Genomic DNA, 27,652 nt, shown 5'->3' with positions numbered 1-27,652 from the left:
CAACAAGAAACTTCTATACTGAAATTTCATGAGGCATCAAAGCTCAACTCATTCTTATAGCTGGATATAAAAATGGTACTGAAATTCTGAAAGGGAAATGTATTTAACATCTCCCATAAACATTAGCCCCTAAAAATGGCTCAACACAAAGCATTTTTTCTGATAAAAGGAATAGGGATGACAGAACTGTTCAAAGTGAGGATATCACTAAAGCTGGGTTCACCTTCCATGCCTGGAAAAGTCACCGACTTCACAGAATATCTATTTCTGCTCTAAAAAAAAATCTTAAGTGTCTTTTTATAAATACATCTGCTAGACTAAACCGAATGATCTCCATTTCCTTAACTAATCATTGTCCTGAAAAGAAAATGCATGTTATTTTAACATGTTACTTTAGAGAAGCAAGGACAAATCTCTGTATTTTATAATTTACATGCAAATAGGAACTCTGTGTAGGAACCATACTCTGTCACCCAAAGATGGGTCCTCATGAATCTATGAAGCTAAATTGTGTGACCTTATGCAAATAAAATAACTCCTGTTCTTCATTTTCCTTGTCTGGAAAATGAATGTGTAAGTCTAAATTGAGTCACCTCGTCCGGCTTCTCTGAAATCTCAGCACACTACTAGGTGAGACTTAGTTCAGTCTGTTTACTGGCAAGAGCTTGCATTAATGCTTCGTTGTGACCCTATGAAGCATGTGGTATTATTATTCCCATTTAGACATAAGGAAATTGAATTTTTTGGAAAGTTAGGTGAATTGTTGCAAAAGTTATACAACTAGAAGGCAGAGCCAAAAAGGGTAATTTCTGAACTATTATAACCACTACCAACAATCTAAAAACAAATATTTAAAATATATTGTATCTCATTTTCACATACCACTGGCATGAATGAAATGATTTTTCTATTTGCAATCTTTAGGCTTTATCTTTAACCACTGAGGTTCAGAAGACTTGTCATCACTCCTAAATTAAAAGGTAGCATATATATAATGGAAAGAACTACAGCTTTTGTGAGAAAAACAAGCAAAGACATAAACAAAAAAATAAAACATGATGGTGGGCGTTCTCTACAGCACCTAACCAGCCATGTTACCTCAGCAAAGTTATTCAGTCTCTCTGAGCAACAGCTAACTCATCTTTAAAATGGTAATGATACCGGGGCGCCTGGGTGGCGCAGTCGGTTAAGCGTCCGACTTCAGCCAGGTCACGATCTCGCGGTCCGTGAGTTCGAGCCCCGCGTCAGGCTCTGGGCTGATGGCTCGGAGCCTGGAGCCTGTTTCCGATTCTGTGTCTCCCTCTCTCTCTGCCCCTCCCCCGTTCATGCTCTGTCTCTCTCTCTGTCCCAAAAATAAATAAAAAACGTTGAAAAAAAAAAATAAATAAAAAATAAAAAAAATAAAATGGTAATGATACCTCTAAATTAAATGTACTTCATCATTAAATGAAATGATGTATGCAAAGTACTCCATACCTAGCAAATATTCCATACATATTAATTTCACAGCCATATTCTTAATGTGCCTTATAAATATTATTTTCTTGGTTATGACAGTCATGTAGGACATGTCCTTGGAAGTTAACAATCTTATTTTTTATCAAATTGACTAATAACAATATTAACGCATTTATTTTCAGTACAAAGTATTCATTCAATCAAATGCTTTTAAGTACCTACTATGCATTTCGGTTCGCATTAGACAGAACAAATACCAAATGTATTAACCTTACATATTTCAAATGATCAGAATCATTTCTCACCATTGTATCCCGGAACACTTTTTCCTGCTTGTCCTGGAGGAGGGGTTTTAGAATTACCTAATCCGATGCATGAGGCTGTAATTGGGGATCCAGTCTCTGGAGAAATAAATATTATTTATCATTTAATATTTCAACTTGAAATCATGATGTTTCCTCAGTGTATGCATTTCTCTCTGCCCCCCACCCCACCGTTTCTCAACAAATTTAACTGCATGAGGAATAAATAGTGCAAGTGTATTATTTAAAAATGAAAAAAAATATATTAGCAATCTATACCAGATCAACATTTTTAAAACTTAAGGATACAAACTGAGAATAACATATATTGTAATGCTTCTTCTAAAGAAAAGAAAGGCCTCTCGAACGTCCTTGGTTATGAATCAAAAGGCATGAAAAATGGAGAATTACGTGACTGAGAATTAAAAAAAAATTTTAACATTTATTCATTTTTGAGAGACAGAGAGAGACAGAGTGTGAGTCAGAGAGGGGCAGAGAGAGAGGGAGACACAGAATCTGAAGCAGACTCCAAGCTCTGAGCTGTTAGCACAGAGCCCAACAGCACAGGGCTTGAACTCACGAACCGCAAGATCATGACCTGAGCTGAAGTCAGACACGTAACTGACTGAGCCACCCAGGCTCACCATGACTGAGAATTTTACAACACACATTAAACACTAAAAGATCCCTAGTAAAGATGCCTTCACTTAATTCACCTAGTTATTTTACTATGGTAATAACAGCTACTTGTGAAATATTTTCTGTTATTTATGGATTAATCTCTAAAATTAGTAATCCAAAATTTGGGGGGAATATATGAACAATATCAACGCGAATTTTTTAAGAACTACCCCTGCTTACAGACATTGCATCTGAACTTGAACTTAACAATGCTTTGTCAAACTGCTCTCAGCCTGCTGTTCCAAAAGTCTGGCAGCCAGGTGTATAAGAAGGAAGGAAGAAAGGAACAGAGGGAGGAAGGACATTACTGTATGCTGATGATTTCATCAAGAGCAGACACTTAGCCACCGTTAACCTGCATCAATTAACAAAAATGACAGATTAGTTTTCTCTATCTCAAGTTGCTAACCGAATAACAGCAGCTATTATATGATATCCATAAGTTCTGAAAATAATTATTTTTATGGACAAATGCATTTGTTATTATTGGTAAACACAAGTTTGGGGTTAAGAGCATCTTTTAAATATGAGGCATGTGTGTTGGAGGAGCTGGATAAGAGTACTGACAGTGAAAAGTTCTGGAACTACTGGCTTAATATTATACACAGAAACATACACGTACATATCCCCAAAGGATTAATTGTCAAACCAATTGGGTCCAGGGGAATCCAAAATATTAAAAAACAACTATCTTCCTAAGGACTCAGAATGTATTCTTTCTACTATGGTTTCTATCATAATTTTTCATACATTTATATCACTTTAGCATGGTGGGAGGAATTTATTACTGTTCTTTACTTTCCAGAGTAGCTCAGTTTATTATTCACATTTTATGGATGGTGGCTCGGCTGGCATCAATAACAGAAGATGGACCCTCGAACATTAAAACACAGTTCCTAAGTCACAGTCCAGTGCTTAAGATGCTAAGCCATATGGTCACTGCTGAGGAGAAGCAGCAAGTAACCAGAGCAGACGTTTCTGATGTTTAACAAAAAATTCTCAAGTACTTTCATACTATGAAAAAAAAAACAAAACCGGGCAGGCATTTTATGCAATGGCATTCCATCAGTCATGCAATACCCCTGTCCTTTCTTCCTATGGTGCACGCGAAGCAGGGAAGCAAGCCCCCTTTTTGGAAAGGTTAGCAACATTTTCCCCTCTGCCTTTTTAAAAATGTCTCAGTACTGACCTCAGCTGTCCTCCAAAACTGACAGAGACAAGAACAGCGTGATGACAAGAAGCAACCTTGTCGAGTGAGGCGCTTAAAGGAAGGTATACAGACAGAGCGAGGTGACAACAGGGGCAGAAGCTACTAGGACGCATGAGGAAGGGAGAGGTCCCCTTTATGGCGCCTCTGTTCCCTCTCCCACCCCAAGGCGGGGGAGGGGGAAAGCAGCTGCTAAAGTACGTCTTCTATGTTAAAAGTGTGTCTCATCAAGTTTAGTTTATCACTAGAGGCACTCCAATCATTTCAAGTTCAAACTCTCTACATTTCTAAACGCCATAAAGCCTCTTAGCAACTTGTCAAGAGATGGTCTCAGAACCTACAAATGAACCTTCCAATGACTTCAGGACCTGCTGTCTCAGAGAAGCAAACAGAAACCACAACAACAAAGCTCTAACTGCACTCTGCTTCATCTCGTCTCCATGCGGACTCTCATGAAAGATCCCGGCCCTCTGCCCTTCTTATACCACCGGGAGAGAGGGGATGGGGGCTAGAGGAAGCGAGAATAAAACCTAGTCTTAAAGAAAGACACAAGAACGAGTTAGTGAAGCACGGTCAGTATGTCCTGCCTAAGTAAGTTGACACTATGCGTACTTCCTGAGATTCTTAAGCATCTTTGTATAGTGACTACATATTTATAATCTTGTCAACCTTCCGCTGTTTTGTTATAACCAATGACTGTTAAGTTAAATGAACAGGCTGTTGTTCTATAAGATTACTTTGACTCACTTTTAAGGGCAATGAAAAGGATTATCCATTCAGGTACTTAAAGTAGATACTGTAGGTTTATACTTGAAACATTAGTAATTTGAGTGCCTTGTTGATTTTATTTTGATATTCATTTGGGGGTTTGGGAAAAGAACTGTTGGTAGTGACATGTAAAAGATACATTCAGATGAAATGACAGTTTCCAGGATTCTCCACACAGGGAGCCATAGTTAGGACCAAAGTGGAATAAGAAAGGCCATAATGGTCGCTATAGAAACTTTGGTTGTCTCTCTGTATACCTCTGAACGTCCTGAGACCCAAAGAATGTACTGATCCACCTGCATGGCAAGCACACTTGTGTGCTCACACGTTCATGCACACAGACTGTGTCACCACCCTGGCTCTCAGGCTTGTCCAGGTGCAAAGTAGGCTTCTGGTTGGGGAAAGCCCTCAGGCACACTGCCGCCCTGACCCAAACTTCTAAGGACTCCCAAAGCCCCATTGCGAAGATGTTCTTAAAACATCTGCTTCACACTGCCCAGGCTATAATTAACTGGCTAGCAGTTATCTAAGAAGACAGGAAATCCGGACGTCACACTGAGACCGAGAAATGGCTGCATTTAAACCAACCAGAACATTCTTTTGAGGAAAAGAATTGGATGCTTCATTTGGAGAAATCTTCCCAAAGATACCTAATCTTAGAAAGAGACACCCAGGAAGAAGGTGGCAGGGAGCTGAAGGCTGTGAAGAAGACGTTAGATTGGTACATTTATATTCATACTGCATTAACAGCTAATGCAGACACTTCACTTTTTTTTTTTTTTATTTTTTAGTATCTTTACTGCCTCTCCACCTTATTGCATTGGTGCCTCTCCACCTTATTGCATTGCTATTACTTAGAGGATTTTTCCCTAAAACCTCTAACTCTAAAGAAAAATAACGAGAACATACATTTTTTTTCAAATATGAATTATGCTGTGTTATGCTAAATGTTTTTTGTTTATGTTATTGCATTTAATCCAACTACGCAGGGAGATAGAAAAAAAAGGGATATTCTTTTTACAAATGAAAAATACTAAGGACTGACCTAGAAAATTGAAACCATTTTTCCTGGTTGCATAGTTCTTACAGAAAAGGATCAGAATGAAATAGAAAAGCATACCACTTGTGAGGTTCTTAAGTAGAATATGAAGGTCTGAAATCACCTGGACTGTGTCTCAGAGGAAGAAAAATCCTTGCAACAGACAGTGAGCCCAGTCTCTCAGATTTGTAAATGGAAGTAATGGTGGGACATAGCACTTATCAGCAAATATTTATTGAGCAGCTACTATGTGCTAGGTGCTGTCATCAGAACTGGGGCTAGAACAATGAACAAAAGTGACCACAATTCCTACTGTCGTGGAGCTCACATTCTAGACGGAAAGACAAACAATAAAAACACACATAAAACATATGACATGTTAAGGAGTCATAAGCACTAAGAAAATTTTTGAAAGCATAGACGGGGTGTGTGATGTGATGGGGAAGAATTGCGATTTTAGATTGGGTGGCCAGAAAAGACTTCTCTGAGAAGGTAACATTTAAGTGAAGGCTTGAAACGAGTGAGGACCTGTGTCACATGATATCTAAGGACAAAGAATCCAGGAGGAAGGAAACACAAGGGCAAAGGTCCTGAGGTAAGCTTATTTGTAGAGTGTTTGAGGAATGGTTAGTCAGCTAGTGTTACTGAAGCAGAATAAAGGAGGAAAGTGTTAACAGGGAATAAGCTCAGATAGGTAGTGAGGAGACAGATCATTTAAAAGTTCTTTGAAGTCCTCGTAAGACCTCAAGCTTTAGTTCTGAGTGATGTTGCATGCTAATGAGGGCTTTTGAACAAAAAGTAATGAATCACAACAATGCAAATAAAATTTATGTAAATATCTGCACAACATTCAGTTCTATGGCCAAGTTTATTTTATTTGGGGTTTTGAGAGAGCTGTATGTGAGAAAATGCATGGACAGACAGACGTTGCATTAGAATTGTTGGTTCAGACACAGAGATTTCTGTGTCTTCCCGAACACTCAGGAACCAATTCACATGAAAATGCCCTAGACTAGTTGAAAGGCGAGGGTCCAGTCAGGTGATGCAGGGAAGACAACTGCCCACATCAACCAAAAATAATCACTTTTGTTATATAAGTGTTAGTGTGTATATAGATCAGCACAACATTTCTGAAAGGCACTTTGGCAACTATAAAAACCCTTAAAAATGCACATACTCTTTAACCCAGTGGTTCCACGTTAAGGAATATATACAAGGAAATGTTTGTAGATGTTCACAAATATTAAGCATCAAGGATATTTATCACAGTATTGTTTATATTGATGTTTAGAAGACTGTCCACAGAGATCAGACCATATTAAGAATCAATGCAAAGCTACTCAAACATCATAGAATAATGTCTGATAGGAAATAATTTTTACAAAGTATTATTTAGAAAATCTATAAAAGAGAATGCATAATATGATTCTTTTATGTAAGTAATATGCACTGAGCAAAATTATATATCTTGGCAAGATACACATTAAAATATTGACAAGTTATTTCTGAATGGTGAGCGAAGGGGAAATTATGTTGATCAATTCAGAAGGCTATATCCACAACTTTGAAATGTACTCACTATGGAGAGTAGATTGGCTGCAATTTGTTGGAGCCTCATCTTATTGAAAGGTGGGACCTATGTCCTCTCGATTTGAGTCTCAGCTACTTTTTGATGGCTCTAATAGAAAAGAGTAGAAGTGACTCTTTGTTTCCAGGCACAGGCCTTAAGAATTTTAGATCATTATCTCTGGAACCTCTGAGCTGCCATGTAAAATGGCCCATTATTCTGAATCCTGCAGGCTAAAAATGCCACTTGCAGGCATTCCCGTCAAAAGTCTTGACTGACTCCAACCTTGTGGCCATTCCCAGGCATGAGAGTGAAGCCATCTTGGACCCACCAGACCAGCCTATTCACCACCAAATACTGTCTGAGTTGTCTCAATCAAGAGTACATGGAGTGTGGGGCCCCTGGTTGGCTCAGTCAGTTAAGCATCCATCCTTGGTTTCAGCTCAGGTCAAGTTATGATCTCATTGTCTGTAGGTTTGAGCCCTGCACTGGGCTCTGTGCAGGCAGTGCGGAGCCTGCGTAAGATTCTCTTCCCTTCCTCCAGTCGTGTGCAGTTGCCCTCTCTCGCTCACAAAATAAGTATATAAACTTTATTTAAAAAAAAAAAAAGAGTACAGAGTACATGCAGTGTAAAACCTCTAGTTGATCGCTGCCCATACTCCTCATCCATAAAACCATAATATATGGTTGTTATTTTAAGCTACTAGGTTTTGGAGTAGCTTGGTTTTGTTTGTTTGTTTGTTAATACAGCAATAGACACTTGGAACACTGGCCACTAAAAATATTATAAAATCTTCCAAAAAAGAATCAGTGCAATTCTCAAAAAAGAATTGTGCACATAATTATATGAAAACACTCTCTTCAAATCAGGTTCTTCCTGAGTGCTTGAGAATCATTTGAATCAGCAGAACCAAACACAGTCTAGTCCCTGACATTTTATGTTCAGGAATTGTTTGCTGACTAGTAAATACATATTTCTTCCATGGGTTTAGGCTCCAGTTCCCATTATTAAGGTCAGGGTTCTTAAAAAAATAAATAGCAGATCACAGAATAATGCAATCCCAAAATGAAATGGGGAGCGGGAGAAATAGAGGACTCAGAAGAGAAAAAGCTGTATGTTATCATTATAATTCTGTTCCAACATTTTCTTATCCCAAGAATAATATTAAAAGGTCAGGCCTCCAATACATATTTATGGAATTCTCTCTGAAAGGCATTTCTTTTAATGGGAAGGCAGTGTTAAGGGTGGAAAGACATGCCAAACAGAAATAGCAGCATGTTCAAAGGTTGAGAAGTTAGACCATCAAGGGACTGACTGCAAGACATTCAGCAGAGCAAAGCTCAGGGGTGTAGGGTGGACAAGAGAAACAACAAGAGACAAAGTCAGAGAGATGAGCAGAGGCAGATCAAAAAGTGCCTTTTGTGCCAGGGTAAGAAATTTAGATATCATTCCAGGAAAAATGGGAGGCAGAGCGGGTTTTAGCAGAAGTGATTTGCTCAGAATTGCATTTTACAAAAATCTCTTCAGTTGCAAACTGGAGCACTAAACTGGGGATCCCAATCCAGAGCAGAAGTCATTTAGATGTTGGTGGTTTGATGAGGGGTGAGCAGCTGTGGAAGATGAGATCAAATCTGAGTTACACTCAGAATCAGAGGGTCTTGGTGATTGTTTGAGTGTGGAGAAAGTGCAAGAGGGAGAGGTCCAGACAACCCCAGGGTTTTGGCTCATAAATGAAAGGCAGTGCAGAAAGAAGAGTAGATGTGAGTGAGGGTTAAGAGGAAGAACACAGTGGCAGGTTCACAAAGCCCATCTCTGTCAATAAGAGCTCCCGCTGCATCTGAAAATCTGCCATTCTGTGCACACTATGGTTCTAGAAGCACTACATTTAAGCAATATGGATTTAGAAGTTGGTGGCCCATGCAGAGAGCTGAAGTCCTGGAAATCAATCAATTCAGCAGCCTGGTACCGCTGAGTCATATTAATCACAGCATCATCATGGGCATAAAAGCAATTTGTAAAGAAACCATTCTCTCCAATTCTGAATCTATGCAGTGTGCTATAAATAACTTGAATGGTGGCGGCAGAGGGGAAGCAGAACAGTGAGATGTATACCGGTGAAAGAAAATCAATTGAATCTTTGTGTTCACGAGATGGTACGATTACAGTTTAAAATACTTAATTCAAAGCAGCCTAACTTTTTGTACTGGAAGCAGACCATTAATTTGAGTTGTGGTCTTATCCTTCTCCCTTACCAGCCCCTTACTGCCTCTAACTGTGGAGAAACTCATAAATTACCTGCAGTTAAGTTAGATAAGAAACGCTGAATTAATGAAGGCATACGATAAGACCTAGGAAGGGAGGACTGTGGACAAAACAGAGCAATGAGAGTTCCCGTTTTAATCTTAACCAGCAAGTTGACTCCGGGAAATTAAACTCTCTATGATTACTTTTTCTCGTGTACAAACTGAACTCTTACGTTCCAAGTTCTCTTGAGTCTGGATTATCTACAGGCCAGGAGGCGAAAGATGGCCTTTATATTCATGAAAGGTGATTCAAAGAAAGGGAAGGAAAAAGGAAAATATTTATTGAGAGTTCCTGTAGGTCAGAAACTCTGCTGCATTGTTTGTACATATTTCACTTCACTTCAAGCTTCCTACAAGCCCGTGAGATAAAGTGCCCGCAGAAGATCAAGGCCTTGCCTATAGCTGCAGAGTGAGTGTTGCACCAGGATTGAAAAGCAGTCCTGTTAGGAGTCAGCATCACTTTTCACTACCTACACTGCTTTTCCAAGGAGAACAGTCACCTGTGGTTTCTAAAATTAGAACTGACAGTACAAGAGGAACTGGGAACTATTTTGGGGGGGGGGGGGGGGGAGGGTCAATGGGTCCACAATGTAGGGGTTTATAAGCACAGGGGGAAAATCAAATTTCCAGACAGTAAGGTTTGTCAAGGAAGGGTTTAGGAACTCTTTTTTCTTGTAGAGATCAACAAAACCATAACATATTTTTGCCTTTCAAGAGTGGATTAAATGTGATTCTTGCCCAAGGTAGGAGGATTAGAATGGATGACATTTCAAAAGCCAAACCAACTTTATATCATTCGTTGGTCTTACAGTGTTTAGTCTCTTGTGAAAACATTACCACTAATACAATAATGAGTACAAACAAATATTCTAAAAAGCAATTATACATATCCAAACTACTTCACGTAATCATATTTGGAAAAAAAAAAAAAGAAACGATGTTCTTTCTACATGATCATAATATAAAGATGACAACGTCTGATTCAAAGGGTGGTATTTGACTTGGAAGATTCATTTTCAGATGGATTAACAATTTGTAAACAGTTACTCACTTTCAGAAAGAAAAGCCTTGTGAAGCCTGCCTTACATTTGACAAGAGATTATTCCTTCCACAAATCAAATTCATGTAGCTTACCTCTAAGCCCCTGCTTCTCAAATTATCAGTAAAAATTACCTACCTTAAACTAATGAAGATTACTCTAAATGAAAAAAAAAAAATCCTGTTGCCAGGCAACAAAGATGGCATCAGGACTTTTTTCTCTCTCACCAGATGGATAGTGTCAGCATCGCTAGCTGAACATTGCTGAGAAGCCACTGAATCCATAAAACTGTTTTTCCCCCAATCACAACTTCTCATGCTAAACTATGTAAAAATTCTTCCCCATGAATGAAAAAAAGAGATGAATTTATTTTTGACTGTGACATTGAAAAAAAAAGTGCAGCAGACAGTAGTAATCCATTCACATAACTAAAGACTCTGCATTCTACTATTTGAAAGTAGCATACGGTATATCCTGGACAGCCCCATTCATGGGGCAAAGGCATTGTCAGTCCAGTGCAGTTCAATCCAGTGAACTGGGTTCCACAGTGTGTATTTCAAGAGTTTAGTGAAATCCTGTGTCTTTGAAAACACAGGCCTGTACTTTAATGAAGCCATAGCACCTGAATTTGATGGACTCAGACATTAAGCAAAACCCAAAAGCAAGGAATAACAAAGAGTCCAAAAGTGAACCTAGGAAGGCGGCATTTGGTTGTACAGAGGTATCTCACTCTGAGATCTGCAGCCATGGGAAGTTTTGCTAGTAGCTCTTGGCACCCAAACTATAGAAAGTATGTTTCAAATAAAGATAGAATCTTCAAGGTAAGTCACCAAGAAGATGCTTTCCTCACTGTCATCTCAGCCATGTAGGGCCTCTTATGCCTGAGTCCTAGAAAAGCATTTTGCAATAAAATATACAGGATTTTACGTGAGGCACAAGTTAAGTACATTTAAGTTAGAAGAAAGTCATAAATTTTTCACACAGTTGTACATTTATTTTTAAAAAGGCAGAAATAGGGGAGCCTGGGTGGTTCAGTAGGTTGAGCATCAGACTTTGGCTCAGATCATGATCTCGCAGTTCAATGAGCTCCAGCCCTGCAATGGACTCTGTGCTGTCAGCACGGAGCCAGCTTCAGTACTCTGTCCCCCTCTCTCTGCTCCTCCCCTGCTTACACTCTTACTTTCAAACAGTAAATAAAACATTTTAAAAAGGCAGAAATAACAAGAGTCATAAAGCTTCCAACGTTGAATTCCAAAGATGAAGAAAAGTCCCTACTGTAGAGTAAATTTAGGGCTCCAGACTGACGGATTGGAATCTCTCAGCAAAAAGTGTACCAACTTACTTATAAAAGCAGAATGTCTGAGTAAGCAGGGGTAATAAGGGAGAGGATGACCCAAAACAGCAAGTGGCTTCCACTTTGATACCCTACCTATCAAATCCTCAAATGTTGGCTGTTTCACAATTAGTCTACCTAGAAGGAATGAGACAGTACTACATTTGAAATGTACCATTTTCCACAGAGGTCTCTGCTTAGGAGAATTGTTACTAAACTGTAATTACTTATTCCATTTTGTACTTTTGATTTTTGTAAAGAAAATGTATTGCTGTCTTTAAAAAAATACTTGGGCTGGGGCACCTGGGTGGCTCAGTCGGTTGAGCGTCCGACTTCGGCTCAGGTCATGATCTCACAGTTTGAGGGTTCGAGTCCCGCATCAGGCTCTGTGCTGACCACTTACCCAGCCTGGAGCCTACTTTGGATTCTGTGTCTCCTCTCTCTGCCCCTCCCCCACTCACGCTTTGTCTCACTCTGTTTCTCAAAAAAATAAATATAAAAAAAATTTTTTTAAATACCTGGGCTAAAGGATCTTGTCGAGATAAACCTAAGACTAGGGACTGAATTGGGTCAGCCTAACTAATTTTTGTGGTTAAAACTGTGGTTGAGTTGTCTGTTCTTAGGAAGTATATCCTACTACACTGTGCGAAAAAAAAGGATTATTGTGTCATGTGGCCTTGACATATCTTAACAAGGTAGTATTGGGAGGGTGTGCTTTTAAGATCAATGATTTTGATTTAAGAACTGGCATGATCGAAGTTTGCTGAAGGCTTTGAATCCACTTTAACAAAATTCAAAATTATCAGATTCCTTCTCAAAGGAGGAAGATTTAGTCTATGTATAGAACATAGTGACTTCAGAACTGGCAACTGCAATTGAAACTGCAGCAGTTCAATCAAACAGAGAGAGAAACACTGATTACTCTGAGACATAAGAACTCAGCAAAGATGGCTCAAGGCAGATAAAGTAAGATCAATAACTTAATTGTCCCCAATGTCTCAATCTGTTAGGTGGCTACTGTTTTCTCATTGAAATCCCTCCTTAGGGTTTCTCAAATACTATGAAGAATCTTATTCCCTCATTAAAGTGATAGAAGCAAAACAAGTAAACAAACAACAAAATCACCCAGTGCCGCTCAAGTTGGTAGCTATTACATCATCACTACTTCATCACTACTTGGGTACTTGAAATACTTTCAATGTAAGCTCTGTATCTTCTGATGGGAATCACACAGACAATATTCTGACAGCAGATAGAAAGAATCACGGATTCCTTTCATCTCAACCCTTTACCTACCAAGGTGTTCTTTATTAAAGCCTTTGTGGAACTTGGGTATTCTAACCTCACAGTCGTTGTCTTTAATTAACTGCCTGGTAGCATGTGAAAAAATAGGGTTTCTACTTAACTAACATTAAAAAGTGGGATGCCAAGCTGTTTTGTTACAATCACTTCTAAACCAGTATCATGTCTTACAGTAAATGGAAAGGAAAAGAAAGGAAGGGAAAGGAAGGGAAAGGAAAGGAAAGGAAAGGAAAGGAAAGGAAAGGAAAGGAAAGGAAAGGAAAGGAAAGGGAAAAGGAAAAGGAAAGGAGAGCAAAGGAGAGCAAAGGAGAGCAAAGGAGAGCAAAGGAGAGCAAAGGAAAAGGAAGGAAGAAAACCTCTAAAAAGAATAAGGTCTACTGTGTTTTGGGTTCTAGTAGTTAGTCTCTGAAATTTAAGGAATGGTTTTTTTTTTTTTTTGTATTTGGCCATTCACTCATAAGGAAAATGATTCCTTTATAGTTATCTTCAGACAGGGGCACCTGGGTGTCTCAGTAGGTTGAGCATCCGACTTTGGCTCAGGTCATGATCTCACAGTCCGTGAGTTCGAGCCCCTGTGTCGGGCTCTGTGCTGACAGCTCAGAGTCTAGAGCCTGCTTCAGTTTCTGTGTCTCCTCCTCACTCTGCCCCTGCCCTGCTCATGCTCTCTCTCTCTCTCTCTCTCTCTCTCTCTCTCTCAAAAATAAATAAACATACAAAAAAGATATTTATAGTTATCTTTAGTCAGAAACACAACAACAACAACTTCCTGCAAAGGACACCATGCACTGCACAGTGCTTTCCAAAATTGTGCTTTGTATCTGATTTTTGGAAAAGCTAAAAATGATTAATAACAGTAGGGTGTTTTATCTGGTGATGTATACCTGAGGATAATGAAGTTTTGGCTGTTTATTTATTTTTGCCCATGAATTACCATATCTTAATGGGACGATTATCTATTCTCTTAATCTCTCCTTTTTGTTTTGTTAAATTTTTAAATGTTATTTATTTATTTATTTAGAAAGAAAGAAAGAAAGAAAGAAAGAAAGAAAGAAAGAACAAATGAGCAGGAGGGGCAGAGAGAGACAGAGAGGGAGAGAGAGAGAATCCCAAGCATGGGGCTCAATCTCACAACCATGAGATCATGACCTGGGCCGAAATCAAGAGTTGGACACTTAACTGACTGAGCCACCCAGGTGCCCTTAATTTCCCCTGTTTAAACTATAATTGTAGCACCTCTGTTTCTCTTTCTCTATGTATAACAGAAAATGAAAGATTCAGTCAATTATGCAGATATTTTCAATCATTTTAGGGATAAGTTATGGTGAAGATAAAAAATCTGAATGAATGACAACAATTTGTCTTTTATTCAGATTTATGAATCAAAGATATACAACTCTCCTATCTAAATTTAGCAAGACAAATTTTCTTTATGAAAGCATTAAGTGTTTACATTAGCACAATCCAAAACAAGGGCTTAATATTTCAGTCATGTTGAATAATGATGTTTTTATTTAAATGCTCCTGCAAGGAGTTGATTGGTTCTCAAATTTTCCACAGATTAGTTCTCAGTTTAGAACCTTATATATTATTTAAATCAAATATTAAAGAGTGTTGATATCAAGGGGCCAAAAGAGAATGACAGTCCCCAGAAATCTGTTGTTGCTAATACAAATTTCACTAACGTAACAAAAACAACATGGTAATGAAATGGATTGACTGCAGAATGCCTTCTTATAACTCAAGTCACAGGAATTAATCAATTTTTATTCATACATTTTAGTTACTTACCATATCCCTAATTAATTCTAAATCATACATCACAGTTTCTAAGCAGCCATTTGTACACATATATTAATGTAATCAGAGAGCAAATTCATAAATTATACATTGTATGGAAGGCTCATAAAAGTGTACGATTATATAAAAAAATCAATTTCTAAGTCAATAACAAGAAAAAAGATCTTGTAGAAAATCTGAAATTTGAAATGAAAAGTATTTCTTTGGCCAAAGCGTAACATGCCTTCAAATGCTATCAGGTTTTCACATGGCCACTCTTGTGGACATGACCCCATCCATTTAATATGTAAATAGTAGGAAATTCATGACTGTGCCAAACACATTGAATTTTCCTTTCTCTTTCCTAAGAGTTAATAATAACCCACAAAGTACTTGCCTTTTTCTCCCTGGTGAGTTAACATTAATTTGATATCACTTTAAGAAAGGTCTGTGGGGAATACCTGGGTGGCTTAGTTGATTGAGCATCTCGACTCTTGATTTCGGCTCAGGTCATGTGGGGACTGAGCCCCACATCAGGCTCTGCTGCTGAGCATGGAGCCTGCTTAAGATTCTCTCTCTCTCTCTCTCTCTCTCTCTCTCTCTCTCTCTCCCTCTGCCCCTCTCCCCCACTCATACTCCTTCTCTCTCTCTCTCTCTCTCTCTAAAAAAGCTGCAAATATTAAACCTGAGTATCACTTTGCAGTTACTTGCCACATCATACAACTTTGAAAGTAATGAATTGATTCCTTCTATGCAACTGAATAAAAATCCGAAGGAAATTTTGTTAGTAGCTGACATCTGCATCACCTAGGATGAATTTCTTTTATAAGGTACAAAACTCCCTACCTGACTAGCTACCTATCCACCTCTCCACATGTATGTATTTCTGTACTTTAATTGGACACATCAAATTCTGTAAAATCAGATGGGAGGGGATAGAATCAGTCATTATTAGTAGAAATCCACTATGGTTTCCACAGTACTGAGCAGCCCTTCAAACCTGATTAAAATGATGGCACACTGACATAATGTTGCTATTAATTTTCTCTAAACAAGACATTAAAGAAAAAATTGCAAATTCACATGAAACTCAGTGCCCACCAGGGAACTCCTATGTGTGTTTTTCAGGTGTCAGTAAGCTTTTCGTAAGCCTGGATGCACTAACTACATACATCTGCACAAGCTATTATATATAAAGATATTAACAAGAAAAAAAGAATCATAATTTTATTTATTAATATGCTGATTTCCTTCAGTAGGCTTTGGCATAGTCACCTATAGTGGGGGAAAAACAATATTTTTCTGCAAGCACTTGCATGAGGTCACTGTGTTGGAAACAACCCCTCATATTGACCAGGAAAAGGAAAGGAAAATCATCTTAAAGTTGATAAGATATTTTCCTCTTCCTACCTAGGAGAGTAACAGTTAGAATTTTCCTGGTGAATAAGGGGATGCATCAATCCTATAAATACTCTTCCTTGCAGAAACAGTAAGTCTTCACTTGTTTTTGTATATTTCTACATATGGCACTGCTCTTTCTCTGAATTCAGTCTTATCATTTTTTATTTCCTAAATAGTTACAAATCTGAATTTAGGTAAGAAGTTTTTCCCTTAGCAAATAAAACCAGAGCGAATAGAAACTCTTTCTGATTTTCACTGTATTTAAGGAAAATGTATTCCACTCTGATCATTCATTTTATATTTTGTATTACCTAAGATATGGAAAACATGTTTTTCCAAAGAGCAATATCCAAGAAGATAATATAAAAAGTATCATTTATCAGAATCAAAGAGTTCTAAAATATCAAACAATGAACTTCAGTTTTAGTCACTCACTTGATTTTCTAGACTCTTATTATTTTTAAAATCAGGCTTAGTCTTTGCAAAGAAAATATATTTAAAAATTGTTTTCATTCAAATTTGATACTCTGCCCCAGTTACTCAGAAGATAAAAATTCTGAAAACATTAATCTAAAAGGGTTGATGTAATTTGTTAAACTAAGTAGAACTCAACTAAAATATTTACATACAGGGGTGCCTGGGTGACTCAGTCGGTTAAGTGTCTGACTTGATTTCAGCTGAGGTCATGATCTCATGGTTCGTGGGTCAAGCCCCGAGTTGACAATGCAGAACATGCTTGGGATTCTCCATCTCCCTCTCTCTCTACCCCTCCCTCACTCACACTCTCTCTTTCTCAAAAATAAATAAACTTTTAAAAATTGCTTTAAAATATGTACATAAAAAGGCCACAAGGTTCTCATAGCTCAGTTACTTTTTGTGAGTCAAATGCAAAACCCAACAAAACCTCTATACTCAGTGAAGGGGAAAACAGGTTCCAGTTAATTTCCTTACTTTCACATATATACACAAATATCCCTAAAAAGAAGCAGCATAGGGGCGCCTGGGTGGCTGAGTCAGTGAAGTGTCAACTCTTGAGTTCAGTCAGCTCAGATCATGATCTCACGCAGTTTGTGAGTTGGAGCCCCATGATGGGCTCTGTGCTGACAGCACATAGCCTGATTGGGATTCTCTGTCTCCTTCTCTCTGTGTCCTTCTCCCACTCGTTCTCTCTCACTCTCTCTCAAAGAGATAAATAAATAAACTTAAAAAAAAAGAAAGCAGCAGAAAGGTTTTTTTCTTTTTTTAAATTGTATTAAATTTCATGTTACATCCGCTTAATATGACAATTTGTTTCCCAGGGATCACTTAGTGGGAGGAAAATAGAGAATAAACAAAATAAGTAAGTAAATAAATTACACATATAATGATAAATGTTTTGGAGAAAGATACATTTAATTTTATAGAACACAAGAAGGGAGCCAGAGAACCACAGAAAATCTTATGAGAGAAACGCTGCTTTAAGAAAAGTACTCTGGGAACACTGTGCCAGCGCTACAGCAAAGCAGAGGGAACAGAGATGAGTGATGAGGACAATTTAAATCGGGGCAGATGATAATGCAGCTGCCACAGCTCAAAGGCAATGGGAGCGCTGAGGTGGTATGAATCCAACAGACACTTCAAAGGAAAATCTGAGATTTAGTCACTTATTGGATACAGGCAAAACAAAGAGGAGGAGAAGCAAGCAAGATCTTCAATACTCTATACCTAGAGACCAGGAAAATGGCGTCATTGATATTGTTTACAGAGACATTTTCAACAAAAGGATAACCAAAGAATTGCTTATTTCTACTGAAGCCAGAACCACCTAAGTCCTGAGTTTATGCTTGACGGTAATAGCTCAGGGTCTCCTCCAATCCTTGCCGTGTTTTCGAACACTTCTGCAATATTTCTGTACATGTTTGGAAAATGCTCACCAGTTTGCCACCAGTGGTCTAGGACAGGTACTCTGAAGACCTTTTTGGACCATTCCAGGGTCTCCACATCACATCGTTCTCCAGCCACAAACAACGTTTTGAACCTGAATATAAGAGGGAGCATGAATTCAAATTAATCCTTGAAAATAAATCTAAATAATTTCATCCTCATTCTTTAAAACATTCTAGAATCCAACCACATTAATTCCATCAAGGAAAACAACCGTATTATCACTATATCATATTATAGAATGGTGAGAAGGATTATTTGTTTTGACCCAAATGTAGCCAAATGGGCATCGCAACATTGAAGAAAGGTGCTTCCAAAGAATTTACAACTACAGCTTCTCTTTACAACTACAACTACATTCTTCCAAAGAATTTACAACTACAGTTTGGAGAAGAGCAATTGAGTTGATCTTTGTACTGCATCTGTCATATTCATCTAATGATCAAAGATGAAAACCTTTTTCCTCCTTGACATTATGTCTGCTAATTTTAGCCCCATGTTTGATTGCTGTATTCTATTTAAGTCTATACACAAAAATATACTCTTGAATATCAGCTAAGGCAACAAACAAGCTCATAAATATGATGTGCTTGTTCACTTTGGTGAGTTCCTTTGATAAAAATTACTCTGATTTCAAATACATATTTACCCTATTCCAAGGACATACATAGGAAAAACAGGTTATTTAAAAGTAAATACCATTGTGACCTTTCTGGTCAAAAAGACTCTTATCAAAAGGAATGCAAGGTTATTAAAGAGAGCACTATGCCACAGAATAGAAAGGATGAAATAGATAAATGGAATTGGGTTGACACTTTTGGTGGTTCATTAAAGGAATGATTGTTTTTCTTTTATTCTCAATGTTTCCATGGTCTATCAAAAAAAATGTATGTATGAAGAGTTAATTCATTGTCATCAAAGTAAAAATCAATCAAATAAATAAAAACCTGCCTACCCATTCTAAACAATATAATAGTAGCCACAGGAGATTTCTTACAGTTCCCTTATCATCTCATGAAGATTCATGGAGATGCAGATACTCCCACACCTATGCTCCAACAATATACATTTCCCCTCTTGGTTATAAGCATATACATCATTTTATACTTATTTGTTTCTTGTCTATTTCCCACAGTGGACCGTGAGCTCCTTAAGAGCATTTATCTTCATGACATCAATACCCATAAAGGAATATCTAGGACTTTTAGGTCCTTGAACGTTTCTAGAAGCTCAGGAAGATGAAGTAGAGAGGTGGGGTATAGGTAAAACTTATGTCAGCTTGACTCATTCTTCTAAGTAAAAGAGGAAGCATGCTGTTTTGTTACACAAATATCCCTACAATATTTGTTACACAAATATATTGTTACACAAATATCCCCACAAATATCAAGTGACTTGAAGAGAGAAAATTTCTGGCTATTTTAGGAAATTTTTAATGAATAACATAAAAGCAAAAGAAGTGAAGAGCAGCCACTTGGCTTTCTTTCACTGATTCAATTAGTAGGTCTAGGAGGCCAAGTGGAGACAACACAAACTGGGTGTAGTACAGAAATAACGGGTGGCAAGTCACGCTAAAATTGCTGTCTGGCAAATCTAGAGCAGGTGTGAGAAATAGGGAAGCAAAGTAGGAATAATCGTGATGGAGAAAGATATCAGGAAAAATAATATAAAGACAGAGAGATGTAATTTCAAATGTCAGATCACCCATTACTAGTCTTTGTTAAGAAACCATTTAAATAATGTGGATCAATCATTGTGGTGAGTCACCTCTCAAGGTGCAAGATGCAAGGCTGCTAGGTGATAATTTAAATCTTTAAGAGCACTCAAGGGAAACAGAGAAAAGGGATGAAAGTAGGAAAGCAAAAAGGGAGAATAATAAGAGACAGAGACTAGAAAAGAATAAATTAGACTTTTTGACTATATATATTATGTATACATATATTGTGTATATATATACATATATATATATATTTACATAATATATATATGTATGTTTGTGACCTGAGATAAAATTTAGATAATTAAATTCATAATTATATTCATTATAACATGCTTAACATTAAAATGTGGACACCAAATATGACCTCATCTGGCAAAACAGATATAGCACAATAAAACAAATATTAAAACATTAAATTATTAAAACTAGGTTAAAATATTAAAAAAAAAGAATAGGGGTGCCTGGGTGGCTCAGTCGGTTAAGCGTCCGACTTCAGCTCAGGTCACCATCTGGCGGTCCGTGAGTTCGAGCCCCGCGTCGGGCTCTGGGCTGATGGCTCAGAGCCTGGAGCCTGCTTCCGATTCTGTGTCTCCCTCTCTCCCTGCCCCTCCCCCATTCATGCTCTGTCTCTCTCTGTCTCAAAAATAAATAAACGTTAAAAAAAAATTTAAAAACAAGATTAGTGTAAAGTTTTAAAGTTTAAAATGAAGTCAATACATTTGTGTTTTTAGATGCCAGGTAAAAACAAGACAAAAATTTAAATATAAAGGCCCATATTGTTGATAATCCTATGACTCAAAAATGTGAACTTATTTTAATTACATTTTCTTTAAACAGATTCCTAATATTTTAGAAAAAGTCTGTGATTACAACCATTATGCACATAGATAATTTGTATTAAAATTTATAAATGATATGTTTGGGTGATCCCAACAGTTTAGGCAAAGAACAATAAAAAGGAAGTGTTTTACAGATATCAGAGGCCATATTTCCATCATCTATCAAGTCACAGATTACTCCAAAGACCTCTAGATTGTTCAGATGGTCAGGTGTTCAGTTTATATGTGAAACTGCAGATCTAGAATTATATATATTTTTGAAAACATGGGGTAAAATATTGTCAATTAAAAATATTAACACATAATACAAAATAATTTTTGGCTAATTAAAGGGCAACCGACATCTTGATATCACCAGCATTTTTGCAAGTTTTAATTTATTTTTTTGGCTTTTTTCCCCAGTCAAGTAAATTACAATTAACCTAATTAATTGGTTATAATGATAAAGTATTAACTAGTATTGAGTTTTTATCTGATGACAAATTTCCACATTATGTATTTTAAAGCTTAGTATTTATTATTGTGGTTTTGCAGTACAATTCTATCACTTATTTTTCTTAGAAGTTAATTACATTTTTATCATTATGGTAGCAATATTCATGCTGGCACTAATAAGCCATATATAAAGATGAAATTCCATAATGAGTAGTAAAGGTGACATCTGGCTTTTCTGCATGTCAGTCTCTTCCATTTCCAAAAAAGTCATTTATTATTTACTAAAACAGAGGAAAAATTGCAAGATGATTGGTGATTTAGAAAAATGTTAAAGTAGTATAGATTAATTCCTTTCCCTAAATACACTAAAAACTATCAATCTACTTTTTTATTAAAATTCCTCAAACTGCCCCAAAGTTATTACTTTTGTCAATTACAGACTCCTAATTGTATAACATTATTGAACATTAACATACTGTATACAAAGATTTACGAATAGAATATGACTAATGAAAAAATTAAGTCTTGTAATAAATACTTAATCAAATATTATTAACTCCTGGAGCACCTGGATGGCTCAGTCAGTTAAGCATCTGACTTTTGATTTTGGCTCAGGTCATGATTTCAGGGTTGTGGGATCAAGCCCCACACCAAGCCCCACGTTGGGCTCTTTGCTGAGAGCACAGAGCTTGCTTAGGATTCCTTCTCTCTCTGCCCCTCCCCTCTCATTCTTTCTCTCTCTCTCTCTCTTTCTCTCTCTCTCAAAAAATAAACTTAAAAAAAGCTTATTTAATGGAGCGCCTGGGTGGCTCAGTCAGTTGAGCATCCGGCTTTGGCCCAGGTCATGATCTCATGGTTCAGGAGTTCGAGCCCCGCATCAGGCTCTGTGTTGACAGCTCAGAGTCTGGAGCCTTCTTCAGATTCTGTGTGTCTCTCTCTCTCTGCCCCTCCCCCATTCATGTTCTCTCTCTCTTTCTCAAAAATAAATAAACATTAAAAAAAAATTTTAAAAAGCTTATTTAATATATATATTATTAACTCTCAATTCCTCATAGTAAATAAAACCATTCAATGTGATATGATATTTCTATAACCAAGATGATTAGTGAAAGAAAAAAAACAGTATATATCTATAATTATAAAGATAAATTGTAAGATAATTTAAAGATAAACTCATGCCTCAGGTCAGTCTTATTTTTTAAAGGACATTTTGTGGCTTATAATAAAAAAGAATAGTAACATCACTTAATAAACTTCTCATTAATGACCTTGCAAATATTTTATTGATAATATGAAAAGACAAATACCTCAAAATGAAAATATTTAAACAATTTTTCCTTGAAAATGCATTTTATAAACATTAATATTAGCCACTCTTGTAGTAACTTGGATTCTCTGGAATCCAAATTTACCTAAGTTAATTACATAGGTCTTCTATCTACGCTATAACTACATTGTATAATATGGAAGCTCTAAGCTACATGTGGCTATTTAAATTTTAAATTAGTTAAAATTTAAAAAAAATGTATCAATGTCATGATAGGATTATCCTCTTATCAAGAGTTCAATAGTCACATGCAACTTCTATCCACCGTATTGCAGAGCTCAGTTTTATTGTATAGTGCTGCCATAGATTTTGATAGACTAATAAATATACGGGTAATATTCTGATGACAGTAACACAGGGAAAGATGAATTTACTTCCAAGCATATACTACCAAAAACTTAAACAAAATTATAACATACAATATCTAGAGTAGAAAAAACCAGTAGGGGGATAGAATTAATGGGAATGAAGCCTGTCTACTTTTCCCCAATTCTGTGTAAAATGGAGTACAATTCAACACTCAAATGAAGCTGAAAATTAAGCCAAGAGAAAGAGAAAAACAATAATATTGTCAAATTAATTTTAGTCCAAAATAAAAAGGAAGCTGCCCAAAAATGGATAAAAGCTAAAGATAAATTCTGATGAAGAATGTTCAGGTAATAAATTAAGAACAGAAGAAAACTAAAGTGAATATTTCTTTCAAGCTCCATAAACTACCAAACAAGTGAAAAGTACTCTTCACTTGTGCCAAAAGAAGTTAAATAAAAATAGATCATTTCAGCAATGCCTCGTCAACTTCTAGTCTACAGAATATCATTACTTTTGCCACCAGTGTCCCTGAGGTTATCTCCATTTTTTCTTCATGCTATTTTCTTCCAGTTGCTCCCCTCTAGAATTCAGTTTCAAAATGTTACAGACACTAGTGTTAGTATTACACATGCATTTGTCACTCTGTCAAGGACCTACTAGCATTTTGTCCACCAGGCTCTCTCTCAAGCACAACCAGAAAAGCTAAACAGAATGTAAAATAGAAACATCTCTTTCAGGTATCAGAGAACTACAAAGACAATCAGCACTGGAAGCATTAACATCCCAAGGAAAAAAATGTATAGAAACGTCTTACACTGACATGCCGTTTTTCCCCCTTTGGAATATCTGCCCAAGCAACTAGGGGTTGAGAAACTGAACAAAAACTGTGACTGAGAGGCTTAGAAAATGAACAGCAATTCCTGCCACCACAATTTCTTGGGGGGGAGGGGGGAACAAACCAACCTGGAACTCAAGACTCATAATGGAAAAGAAGGAGTAGAGGGTTGTAAAACACTCAAGTTTCCATTGGAATGCCTGAAGATTTACATCCTAACAATAGAGATAAACTGGAAAGAAACTTGCCTTCTTAAATACTGAAGTACAGCTGCAAATCAGCTAAAACCCGAACTGGATCAAAGTGATCTTCCCTTATGTTAACAGCCTGCCAAAATAAGAATTACTTTGTAGGACCTTAACAACTCCAGAGTGTCCAAGTAGCTATATAATTTTTAACATATGATGATCATTAAGATAGAAGGCCATGTGACCAACATGCAAAATAGAGTCATCGAAAAAAAATCACAAAGATTCACAGATAGTCTTGTTATTAGACATAGACTTCGCAATAACTCTGAATATGTCCATGAAATATTTGTATAAATTATCAAAGAACTAGAAATTATAATAAAGCATCAAATAAATATCTCTGAACTAAAAACACAAAAGTACAAACTTAGAGAAGTTTAGATCTAAAGAAAGTTTATATACAACTGAAAACAAGATTGAAAACCCAAAATGTAAGTTAAGAGAAAATAACCAATCTGCAACTGAAAAGAATAAAGGAGAAAAAACATAGAGTTTATGAGATATGGGTAATAGGGTAAAACGTTCTAACAAATGCCATTAAAGTATCAATGCCTAAGAAGGGAAAATAGATAGAAGCAATATTTGAAGAGATAATGGATAAAAGAGTTTCTAAAAATAATGAAAGCTATCAAGTTACAAATTTAAGAAGCAATTTGAATGAAATGAAATTGAATCCATAATTTATGGGAGGATGGGTGAAATAAAGAGGATCAAGAGTACACTTATCATGATGAGCACTGAGAAATACATAGAATTGTTGAATCATTCTATTGTACACCTGAAACGAATATAACACTGTGTGTTAATTATATTTCAATGGAAAAAATAAAAAAGGAAAATTTCTTGAAACAAATCTAAGATGTCTTTCATTCAATAAACAACACAGCATTAATGCGATAAATTAAAATAACCTTAATAAATTAAGAGATATACTATAATTATGAACTAGAAGTCTCAATATTAACTTGCCAGTTTTTAACATAGAAATCTATAAATTCAAAATAATCCCAAACAAAATTCTAGCAGTTCTATCTGTGTGTGTGTGTGTGTGTGTGTGTGTGTGTGTATAAACAGGCTGATACTAAAATCTGTATGGAAATACAATGGAGCAGATTAAAGAGCAAAGAAAAAGGTGATGTACTGCTGTTACTACTACCACTACTAGATATCAAGACCTGTTATAAATCTATAATGACAAAGACACTGTGAGAGTAGCACAAATATAGGCAAATAGGCCAATCAATGAAACAGAAATAAAGCAAGAAACAGAAAGGACTTATGAACACTTCTATGACAAAAGTGGTATGCAGAGCCATGGGAAAGTATGGCCATTTAAATAAACGGAACTTGATTAATTGGATACATATAAGGAAAAAAAAAACAAGTTTGACCCCTTACTTCATGCCATACACAAAAATCAAACCAGTAAGATTATGTGAAAGGTAAAACAATAAAGTTTCTAGAAAATGATATAGAAGAGGGGTACCTGCATGGCTGTCAGTTAAGGGTTCTAGAAAATGATATCGAAGAGGGGTACCTGCATGGCGTCCAACTCTTGATTTTGGCTCAGGTCAAGATCTTACGTTCACCGAACTATACACACATATTTTATCAATGTAAATGTCCTAATTTGGTATTGTACTACAGTTATGGAAGATGAAGCCATGGGAGAAACTTGGTGAAGGGTACATAGGCCCTCCTTGTACTATCTTTGAAATCTCCTGTGAATTACAATTATTTTGAAATAAAAAAAATTTTAAAAAAAGATCTCTTGTTCATGAGATGGCGCCCCACACTGGGCTTGGAGCCTGCTTGAAATTTTCTTTCTCCCTCTCTGTCCCTCCCCCATATGCGCTCATTCATTCTCTCTCTCTCTCTCTCTCTCTCTCTCTCTCTCTCTATCAAAAAAAAAATAACATAGAAGAATAACTTCCGATCTTCAAATAAGTAACATGTATTAAATAGGATTTTAAAAAGCACTAGCCATAGAGAAAAAATATTGATGAAAAGGCACATCTCTTCATCAAAAGTCACCGCTAAGATAGTGAGAGAAATTCAAATCACAAGGTAAAGATTATTTGTAATACATATAGTCAGTAAAAAAAAAACTGAATTAAAAGTATATGAAAAGTCCCACAAATCAACAAGAAAAAGAAAACTGAAATGTGCCAAAGATTTGGATAAACATTTCACAAAACAGAATCTTCAAATGGCTGATGAAATATGAAAAAGCAGTAAGCTTTAAAATACAATAAACAAGAGATGTAATATTTTTCTATGTTGTATAAATTATTAAGATTTTACTTCTTGGGGTGCCTGGGTGGCTCAGTCAGTTAAGTGTCCAACTCTTGATTTCGGTTCATGACTTGATCCCAGGGTCATGGGATCGAGCCCTGTGTTGGGGCTCTGTGGTGTACACGGAGAATGCTTAAGAGTCTCTCTCTCTCTCTCTCTCTCTCTCTCTCTCTGTCCTTCTTCCCCACTCACACACACTCTCTCTCTAAAATAATAAATAAATAAATAAATAAATAAATAAATAAATAAATAAATAAATAAATAAATTTTTACTTCTTCACATAATGGCTTTAAATTATTTACTTTCTGATTCAACTACCATGGTGATAACTGGCAACTAAGTTTTTTAAAAGGTTCAACAATGCAAGCTGGATATTTGGATGGCTCATCAGCAATCCACCACCAACCCAAAGACAGGCAACATATGGTCACTGTCATTCTGAGATTCGGAAGACCACATATTTGGAGCAGTGAGTCAAATGTAGGAGATCTCTGAAAGCTTTTAAAAAAGGACTGATAACTCTGAGGTTTTCTCATTTGTTTAAATTTTAATAGTCGTTGTCACTGAAGTAGGAAAGTTATTTGTTTAGGCGCTGCCAGCTCTGTTAGACCAAATGAAGAGAGGTGCAAAGCATGTACACATACATACTCTCGCCCACCTCTCCTACTATGAAGGCACACCTATAGTATGACATCCTCGATTTACCAAAGTGGTTCAGAGATTTCATGTCAAATGAGCACATAAAGAAAATGGGAAGAATTTTTTGTTATGAGATTTTTAACTTCCTTGAGAAACAGGACAAGAGTAGATGATAATATAATGGACTTATTATGTACATACTGCCCAGTTATGGGATAATTCTCAGTTTTATCATTCTGCCATATTTATTTCACTTAGAAAATAAAATAGTATTGAATTCTCCCCAAACCCTACTTAACTCATAGTTCTCTTCACCATCCCACTAGCCACCTAGTCTCAGTAACTAGCATTACTCAGAGGTTTTCATTTCCTGCATTAATTTCTTTTTTGCCTATTGTGTATCCCTAAACAAGACAATATGGTTTTTCATAATTTTTCAAATTTCTCTTGCTATGTGTAAGAGAAAAATAATCAGTTTTCACTTGCTTTTTAAACTCAGCATTATGCGTTTGAGATTTATCCATGCTAATACTGAAGTTCTGGTCAATTTCCACTTCTGAATATCCTGTTGAATTAATACACCACAATACATAATCTATTTTCTACTATGTTTTTGCTACACATGTACTTACTTATATTTTGTTTTGTTTTGAAACAAACCTGCTAGAAACCTTCAAATGCATGGTTTATTGTTCACATTGTTGAGAGTTTCTCATTCTCATCCCTCCATATTAATAAAGCTTGATCATGGGACATCTTGAGTGCATAAATATCTATTACTAGATATTTCCACTTTATTCTCTCCATAGTAGTGTAAAAACAGTTCTGCTGCTTTATATCCTTGCAAGCAAGTATCATTGTTAGGTATTTTAACTTTTGTCTATGTGATGGGAATAAAATG

At 36.5% G+C, this 27,652-nt stretch overlaps 1 protein-coding gene across 1 annotated transcript in view; it reads right to left on the bottom strand.

Moving 5' to 3' along the window:
- ACSS3 (acyl-CoA synthetase short chain family member 3) overlaps positions 1 to 27,652 on the bottom strand; it is a 155,281-nt gene that overhangs the window by 30,552 nt on the left and 97,077 nt on the right. Inside the window, exons 9-10 of the mRNA XM_078449651.2 lie at positions 18,091 to 18,194; positions 1,764 to 1,859 (exon numbers count right to left, since the gene is read on the bottom strand). Coding sequence (XP_078305777.1) covers positions 1,764 to 1,859; positions 18,091 to 18,194 — 200 coding nt within the window. The remainder of the gene's footprint in view (positions 1 to 1,763; positions 1,860 to 18,090; positions 18,195 to 27,652) is intronic.

Source organism: Panthera onca, chromosome B4, assembly GCF_046562875.1.
Source record: "Panthera onca isolate mPanOnc1 chromosome B4, mPanOnc1 haplotype 2, whole genome shotgun sequence".
NCBI lineage: Eukaryota > Metazoa > Chordata > Mammalia > Carnivora > Felidae > Panthera > Panthera onca.
This window is presented reverse-complemented; position numbering and strand designations above follow the sequence as displayed.